At 39.1% G+C, this 9232-nt stretch overlaps 1 protein-coding gene across 2 annotated transcripts; it reads left to right on the top strand.

Annotated features, from left to right (window-relative positions):
- The first annotated feature begins 1059 nt into the window (after nucleotides 1-1059).
- Nucleotides 1060-6834, top strand: LOC139140286 (gamma-butyrobetaine dioxygenase-like). Of its 2 annotated transcripts, none has more exons than XM_070709434.1 (5): nucleotides 1060-2053; nucleotides 2812-2917; nucleotides 4102-4121; nucleotides 4666-4832; nucleotides 5955-6834. In XM_070709434.1, the coding sequence occupies exons 1-5, from the start codon at nucleotides 1299-1301 to the stop codon at nucleotides 6122-6124; spliced, it is 1218 nt and encodes a 405-aa protein (XP_070565535.1). In that variant the 5' UTR covers nucleotides 1060-1298; the 3' UTR covers nucleotides 6125-6834. The 2 variants fall into 2 exon arrangements, with proteins under 2 accessions (XP_070565535.1, XP_070565534.1); XM_070709433.1 differs by lacking the exon at nucleotides 4102-4121 and adding an exon at nucleotides 3764-3966 and having other exon boundaries at nucleotides 1082-2053.
- Nucleotides 6835-9232: the final 2398 nt, after the last annotated feature.

The following is a 9232-nucleotide window of genomic DNA, read 5'->3' as shown; positions in this document are numbered from 1 at the left end:
TAATCGATACTTATGTTAAAATTTCTTTACAAACATCATGAAAACTATACATTCGATAGATATTGATCTTAATCCTTGGTATTTATTAAAATTAACTCATTTGCTAAGCGTTTTATAATTGCTTTCTTTAGTTTAAGTGAATTATATCATTTTTATTTATTTCTAACGACGCCATTTTAACGTCCGTTTCCATGGAAACGAGCGTGGTGACCCCCATTTTTTATTTCATTTTTGCACTTGCACAACTTCAAAGAATATTTGTGCAAAGTTTCAAGAAAATGACACCACAACCTAATTTTGACGTAATTCGTAGTGCTTCACCTTAAGTTTATTGTCATAACTCGCTATGAAATATTTTGATAAGCTGGCCCATTTAGGGGTCCCCTTATCTGGATTTTTCTCAAATAGTTTCATAAGCCACTTTAATTGGAGTGCATTAATTTTTCTTCAATGTCGACAACTTTTTTGCCACAGTCATCATATCTTTGAATGAAAATACCCCTTTTTATAACTTCTCGTTTACCTCTCCAAATAAATTTCCATAATTTACTATTTGCTTCATTAATAATTTCCTTAGGTACGTGATCAAATGATGCCAGGTACCATAATTTTGATGCAGCCAGCATATTAGCTACTATTGCTCTGCCTTTAAACGACAGATTTCTAGTATTCCAGATCTTAAGGCAATTCGTAAATTTTTCCATCACTGTTTTCCAGTTTTCTCTAGATGTGTTACTGTTTCCAAACCCAACTCCCAAGATCTGTAAACCTTGTTCGAGAAATCGAAATTTTTTAATTTTTATCCACTTGATAAAGTCAGTGCCAAAGTTGAATTTGTCAAGGACTTGAAAAAGGAAGTCTCTGTTTAACCTGTCAAAGCTTTTGTTTGGTCAAGACTTATGACAATAAGAGGTTTATCAGTAAAATTAGCGTATTCAATAATATCTCTAGTAAAGACAATATTATCACCTATCTCCCGCCCGTCGTAAATAGTCTTCCATTTGAGACAATGGATAGGAGGCCCTCTACGGCTTTATTATGAAGATCGTCCCTTCTTACCCCAGCCTGAGCCAGTCATATGAGTCTGTGCCATATCGTGCATTATGTAACGAAGTGAGAGACAAAGTACATGTATTTGACGTAACAGCGATCGATAGAACACCGCAGTACAGTTACATGCAAATACAGTGTGGCATACTGCGTGTCAAGGCCACACAAACAGCATCAGAGTTGATCGACATCGACACAACCAAGCAGAGGCTGACCACGTCTACAGCCGTAGCGCTCGATTCGTCGGTATGTTGACAACAGCTTCAAGACTTGCGGGCCGCTCTCGGTCGCTTTTGAATCTATCAAACAGCGTACGATGCAGTCGGAACGTTCGACCTTTCAGGAGAGCGACGCGATGGCTCGGCACTGCATCGGCAGAGTCAAATGGCGATCATAACAATGGCGTTCAACCTGCGAGTGGAGGGCGAGCCTTCGTTTCTCGCGGTGTGACGTCGCAGGCCGCCCCATCTGTATCAGATGAGGCTCAACCTGCGATAAAAGGGTCAAAAATCTGCGATTCGTCAAAGATGGTATTGTTAGATTGGGACGATGGAACTGTTTCCAGATATCCCTTCGTCTGGCTGCGCGACAACTGTCGGTGTCCAGCCTGCTGGCATCAAGACGCAGAAGGCAGGATCGCTCTAATCGAGGACTTGAACGTGGACATTGAACCCGCTAGTGTCACCGTATCCGATGACGGGGCAAAGGTAGACATCCTCTGGCCAGACAACCACCTGTCCCCGTTCAAAGCAAGCCTGCTAAAGGATGTGACCTTCAAGGATGAACTGCCAAAGAGAAATATCCGCATGTGGGGATCTGAGCTTCTCGACGAGATGCCAACGTTTCAGTTCGATGACGTCATGACAAAAGATACGAATTTGTTGCATTATCTTGAAGAGCTACGAGACACTGGAATTACATTGATGAAAGGCGTACCCGCGGAAACCGGTCATGTAGCAAAACTTGCGGAACGGATATCGCACATGAAACTTACCAGTTATGGGTAAGGCGTCACCATACCTACATGAATATGTACACACAGTCAATTATGTTAATTTATGTATGTATGTATGTATGTATGTATGTATGTATGTATGTATGTATGTATGTATATGTATGCACGGTCCCTCCACAAAAGGAGGGACCGTGATGTATGTATGTATGTATGTATGTATGTATGTATGTATGTATGTATGTATGTATGTATGTATATGTATGGTTGTATGTTTTGTATGTAGGGTTTGGTTGTATGTATGGTTGTATGTTTGGTTGTATGTTTGGTTGTATGTTTGTATGTATGTATCTTTGTATCTATGTATCCCTGTATGTATGTATGTTTATGTCAATTGGTGCATTATTGTTCAGATGTAAGAATTGTGCATCCTGTTGATGTTTTCAATGTGATTAAAATCAGATGCAGCGATGAAGATGTCCACTTTTGCTTGTTATTTCCTGTTAATCTATGGTTTGATGGAATGGCGGACAGTTACATTTCCGATAAATGCGATAGAAATAACTCTGTATAAAAGCGATGCAATGGTCGTGTGAAGTGTAATTCCATAGAGTGTGTGCAAAGAAAAACGGCGGTGAACTGCGTAGAGCGTTTTGCGTCCGAGTGTTAACCTCTGGTCAACCCGCAACCGGTCCCTTGTCGTCTATGTTGTGCTGTCGCGTGGTATTACGTAATGGTAAGCGTGGTGATGACGCCACTCCGCGCAGATACAGACTGCTTCACTGTTGTGATTACTCTTGACGTTGCAGGTATACTCACACTGTGAAGAGCAAGGTTGGAACCAACAGTTTGGCCTTCACCGGATTGAAACTCGGCCTCCACACTGACTTGCCGCATTACCACTACACGCCTAGCGTGAGTAATTACATAACTTTAGAGAACATGTTCTGCAGAGTATAGAATTGATGCTCTTTTCCATATTATATTCGAGCACGGTCCCTCCCTTATGGAGCTACTGTGATTCGAGTATAAGTTGGTGAACTTGGCAGATATTTTAACACGTAAATTCGACAACAATTTTTGGGCTTCCAAGTCATAGTTACATATTGCCATTTGTATCTTTGAACTGTCTCAACATGTACAACATACACACTCTTTAATTGGCAATAAAATGAAATGAAATGACATATGGTGGCATGAGGTATTCGAATATGACATGAGTAGTTGAAAATTTCAGTAAATCCCACTTTGAACAGCATGACGAATTTCTCCGAGAGACCATTCACGCTAGCCAGACTCTTTTATTTCCACCTCACGATGCTATGCAAACGCTCAACGTGTTTAACTGTAGCCAGAATTTTGAGTGTCGTCTATGTGGCATAGACACTTATTAGGGCCTACACGATGGAGAGTTTGGTGTACGCCGTCTTTGCTCTGCGTGGCAGGGCTGTGTGTTACCGGCATTATACGGCCTCCCACCACAGGCCGTATAACGCCGGTAACATACAGCCCTGCCACGCAGAGCTAACGCCGTCTTAGTGCGATATAGTTCTGGCGCCGTCGTACCACGGATTTGCTCACTACGTCATCATTACATGCATCTAACGTATCTAATGTTGGAACCATTGGGATGCACACTACAATATTTCAAATCAAAAGGGGAAAAAAACAACGACCCACCAGTGTATGTTTTTTGAAAGCCTCGAAAATCCAATCTCAGTGAACTCACCTTTGCCATTTTCCGCCACGGTTTGTATACAGATCACGGTATTCCATTGCGTCGAGCAAAGCGGAGGTACAACTGGCGGAGAGAGCATATTCGCCGACGGTTTCAAGACTGCGATGCAACTGAAAGAGGAGGACCCTGAAGCCTTCAAGATACTTTGCGACACCCACTGTGATTTCATTGAAAAGGGTTATGATATGATTGAATACTACACCAAATCTGCTTGGCCAATTTTCAGGTAACTGTGTTTTCAAAGTGTGCTGTACGGATACAATCGACAGGCTCAGTTTGATATATTTCATTCTGGCTCTCTCTCTCTCTCTCTCTCTCTCTCTCTCTCTCTCTCTCTCTCTCTCTCTCTCTCTCTCTCCAGTCTGACACAGGTAGTGTAAGGTTAGTCATGTCAAAATATACGGTAAATACTTCTTAGAATATAGAAAGGTATTCTGAGTTTAGTCGAATTTGTAAAAAAAACCCGACGTTTTAGTACAAGTGGATGGTGAGTACGTAAGACTAGCTACAAAGAATGCTGTCTCCCTCTGTTTAGAAATTGTGTGACTAACAAGCTCGAGTGGGTGTAGCCACTGAAAATGAGGGATTTTGCTTTACTTCAAGCTCTCCCGACACGACAAAGCTAAAGAGATGTCTTTTTGAACTCCATTGTAATGTCGAAAGGTTCGGGCACTGAGTTGTTTGTTTCACTGGGTATAATAAACCCAATATCTCATGATAAAAAGGACGATAGCATGAAGTGTTACATGCCCTCGGACTTTTGTTCACTACTAAACGGCATTATTTACGATACAGCACCTTTGGCTCTACTTTATTACAGTTATTAGCACCATCCCGTTGGCAGGCAGTAACACGCAATTTTGCTCCCCCCGCTATCATTTGTGATTACTTTTAAATGATTTTTGCTTTATAAATCTCAAAACAGCTTTGACAGACACGGCAATCTTGCAAAAGTACACTACAGCAACGCTTTGCGGGACTCCCGACTACGCATGCCTGCAGAGAAGGTCTACCCGTATTACAAAGCCATCAAGACTTATGATAACCTGATACACAGGGAAGAGAACACAATCATCTATCGATTGCAGCCTGGTGAGTGTCAGCAGGATCTTACCCAAAGTTGATCTCAAGACTAATAAACGCATTATTAACAAAAACATTATAAAGGAACAAAGTCTACATTTACGAACAATACTAAGGAGTTCCAATGTTTGCAGAGCTTTGCGACTGAGTATTGATGGCTATCAACATGCAGAAAGGCAGGCCACATAGGATATGATATATATATATATATATATATATATATATATATATATATATATATATATATATATATATATATATATATATATATATATATATATATATATATATAAGAAACTGTAGGAATTCAGGTGATCCCCAGTGGAGCGTGGAGTGGGGTGAAGATAGAAGAAACTTGGGTTGACACACACTACCACACCTAGTTGTTAGGTTCCAAACGTATTTATTATACCTCAAACACAACGTTTCGCTCTAAATTTAGAGCTTCTTCGGGTGTTTTCTACAATAAAAAGTACGAACATGAAAATTACAATGGTTGAATTGTGTAGGAAAACGAGCAATGTAGAGTTATAAGTCTGTGAAAATCTGGAAATGAGATAAATTTCCAGATTTTCACAGACTCATAACTCTACGTTGCTCGTTTTCCTGCACAATTCAACCATTGTAATTTTCATGTTCGTGCTTTTTATTGTAGAAAACACCTGAAGAAGCTCTAAATTTAGAGCGAAACGTTGTGTTTGAGGTATAATAAATACGTTTGGAACCTAACAACTAGGTGTGGTAGTGTGTGTCAACCCAAGTTTCTTATATATATATATATATATATATATATATATATATATATATATATATATATATATATATATATATATATATATATATATATATTTATCTCATACATAAATATATACATATATGTATGTGTGTGTGCATGTGTGTGTGTGTGCATGTGTGTGTACACACGTGCACATACCTTGGTCTTTGGAATGTATTTTGATGTACATATTTGTCACGTGATGTTGAATACTAATATGTCTTCATACGCAGATGTGCAAGTAGGCACATGAACAGTCCCCATGTGTAAATAAGCTATTTGCGTTTTTCTTGAATGAGAGGAAAAAAGTTTTCACGGATTGTTTGACTGACTCGTTGACTCCTGTTCTTTGCCAGGTGATATTGCCATGTTCGACAACACTCGCATTCTTCATGCAAGGAAGGCATTTGAAGTCACCAAAGATGCCGTCAGACACCTTGAATCCACATACTTAGATTGGGATGGAATTTATTCGAAGATACGTTGTCTCAGGGAGAGACTTGGAATGCCCTTCCACGAATATTGAGCTCTGTAATTGGAAATCTTGGCACGCCGAGTCTGGGAAACGAAAGTGGACTATATATATATATAGCAGCATGAAATGTTAACGGGTATGAGAGCGCCCTCATTTTATCCTTTAGCTGGGCGTAATCCTACTCTTCGAACTTGCGGCGGCGCTGTCACTGTCGAAATACACAAAATAATAACACCCTGTCACAAGCAGTATCCGAGCAGCAGTCTTGAAGTTTGTGGCAGGTGATTAATTCTCTTATCGTTGAACCTTTGCCGTTATAATCTTGTCCCAAAGGTAATACACACTGGAATCTAGATACATTTCGGAAGATACATTACCAGCTTGTTACTAGGACTTTGTATTTCATTGATAATCCATGTTTGTATGTTTGCTGTGTTAGCTAGCTCTTGAAGTAATTCATCTGCATCGCTTTGCCCCGGTAGCCACACACTTACCTTGGCCGTATGCAACTTTCATCACCGGTACACCAATTGCATACTATACCAAGAGAAAAAAAAACAGTCTCCATTTCATAGTAAAGCAATTACAGGTCGCTTTGGTCGTCATCGTCATTGTCATTGTCACCATTCGTGTTTTCATAACAAAGCCTTTTATTGTATCATACAGCGACTCACCAAAAGTCGCATTGCAAGTGTACGTGCTTGTGTGTACAATGAATAAATTTGAGGGTAAAAGTTGCGACTTTAATCACCAACGCACCATCTATTAGTCTCATGTTCAAGGTTATTTTAATTTTTCAGAATACCCTTTTACGATTAGCACTGTAACAATGCCGCTTATCAAATTTGGGGGAATGGCGTCAGACATGATATGTTAGCGAAAAATTAACCTGAACTTGTTACAACGCCTATAAACAAATTGTTTTATTTCATTCAAGATTGCTCTACGGCAGAAAGCTGTGGACGTTTTAGTTTGGACTTATTAAAAGTCTGTTCTGATTGTAAAGTGAAAGTTTCAAGATTCAAAAACAGAACTTGCGGCCTAGAATTTCCGAAAATCCAGTGCACACTGACTCCAACGTTTGTGTGAACAACATGGAGAACGCCGCCTTCAGTTTGGTGCGCATGCGGGAGTTTTGACAAGAGTGCTGTACGTTTCACTGTTCCAGTCTTCGTGCGTGTGCTTTTAGATGAACAAGGCTGTTTGTGTTTGTGTTTGTTGATCTTTTTATTCGTAAAATGTAATAACGATGTCAGTTTGCAATCCAAGGACAAGCAAGCTTTAATAATCGGTGGTTTGCCTTCAAGTGAAATAATTACCTTCAACTTTCAAGCCGATATATTTTAGAGATGTTTTAATTAGTGTTCAACACCTCCAATTGTTAGGTCTACATTCAAGTTCAAGTTCATAACCTTCTTTTTCATAACCTAACTCTATTGGCAGTTCATCGTTTCATGTGTTTGGATTTAAAATGCACATATTTAAGAGCTTTCACTTTTGCGAAGGCTTGACAACTTCAGACTGGACTCTAGGGAGCGATTTGATGCTGTTAACTTTTACTCGATTTTAAACCTTTAGTTTCAAAGTAATAAGTCTTTACTGTATTGAAGTTTCTGATAGTGCGTACAATCAGCCCAAGCATTAGAGAGTCTGTTATGAAGAGATTTAGTTTCCAAGCATCCCCTATTAATGTGCAATTATGGTATTACCAGAGTTTTGTCAGGAGACAAATTAGCAACATTCAATGATGGTTTACCTTCAAGTCCAACACCTTCAAGGTGGAAGTTCAGCACCTTCAACTTAAGTTCCAACTTTCAATCTATTTTAACTGATCGTATTATGAGTTTGTGATGTAAAAGGACAACAGCCGTAAATTTTGATAACATTTCATGATATCTGCTAAAAAAGATACAATTTCTTACTCGTCACCCTAACGTATACGTGGAATTTCAAAATATTAGCCTTGCTGAAATGGCGCATTTTATAAAATTGCAGTGTTATTTTTGACAAATGAATTAAATTCAAACGAAAATTCAGTTTCCAGAAATAGGATTGGGCGTTTCACGTACATGGGCTTTGTTTAAGAGTTTAATCGACATACGTATAATCACCATTGTTTTTCAAGTAGTACTTAGCCCTGTATTGTACTAAAACATCAAATACTCGAAAAAACATAAACTAAGCTATTAGAGCAGAATTGAAGTGCACACATATTGCAGGAACATAATTAGTGGTTTTCACGATTTCGTCGAGCTCAACGCCTGTCAAGAATCCATCAATTTGATACCGAAGACATTTCTCAAGGTATTTTCTAGATCATGACCATCGCATAATACTGTGTAATTTTGCCTGTTCTGAAAAAAGTAAACATAATATAGAGCTCGTAATTGTTTTATGTGTACTGTCACATACTGTCTTTTATCAGTCATACTGTTTATTTTATAGATAAATTTCATGGCTTTTTTCCCGACACTCCCTGTTTTCTGTTGTGTATTTTCTTGGTAAGTCACTTCTATTGTAAAGCATCTTCACGTTGACATATATCTACAAGACCGTCAAGCGCCCACCTCCATACACTGCGACAGACAGACAAAAATAAAACATTGATGTTTCTGGTTGCTACAAATAAACTTTGCCAGTGAGCTTACGACGGACGTATTTTTAAGTAAATAGCTATAGCGACTAATAAAGCACCAACGAGATCAGACCCACACGGTTCTGCTATATCTTTGTCATTTATCGATTTTTCGGTGATCGGTTAACTTTGAGTAGGTGTGTTTTTTATTTTTGTTTTCTTTTATTTATTTGATTTGATTTGATTTATTCAGAACCAACATGCCAAATGTCCACTTACAGGTCGGTCAATAAAAGGCAAGGCAAATACTTCTCTGACACAAACACTTAAACACACAGTGTCACATTAACGTAACTTATACAATGAATCTTTGACAGTCTGGCGGAGGGCAGACCTGACCTATCGGTGAAACATGTCAATAGATTTGATCTTGGAAGAAAGGAAAACTTCGTAACATTTAAACGAGATCTCGTTGGTTTGAAAGCCTATGGGTGACGAAGGCCCCCATTGGAAAGTTGAAATTGATCTGTTCCTGTACTACGATAGGGTGAGTCCACCTCAGAGTGGACATGTTTATGTGAAAG

This window comes from Ptychodera flava, chromosome 9, assembly GCF_041260155.1.
Source record: "Ptychodera flava strain L36383 chromosome 9, AS_Pfla_20210202, whole genome shotgun sequence".
Classification (NCBI taxonomy): Eukaryota; Metazoa; Hemichordata; class Enteropneusta; family Ptychoderidae; genus Ptychodera; species Ptychodera flava.
This window is presented reverse-complemented; position numbering and strand designations above follow the sequence as displayed.

Excerpts from the sequence above, each read along its gene's own strand:
- LOC139140286 (XM_070709433.1), top strand. The coding sequence starts at position 1,299 with ATGTTGACAACAGCTTCAAGACTTGCGGGCCGCTCTCGGTCGCTTTTG. Across the intron at positions 3,967-4,665 it reads TCTGCTTGGCCAATTTTCAG|CTTTGACAGACACGGCAATC; the intron begins GTAACTGTGTTT and ends ATCTCAAAACAG. Across the intron at positions 4,833-5,954 it reads CATCTATCGATTGCAGCCTG|GTGATATTGCCATGTTCGAC; the intron begins GTGAGTGTCAGC and ends GTTCTTTGCCAG.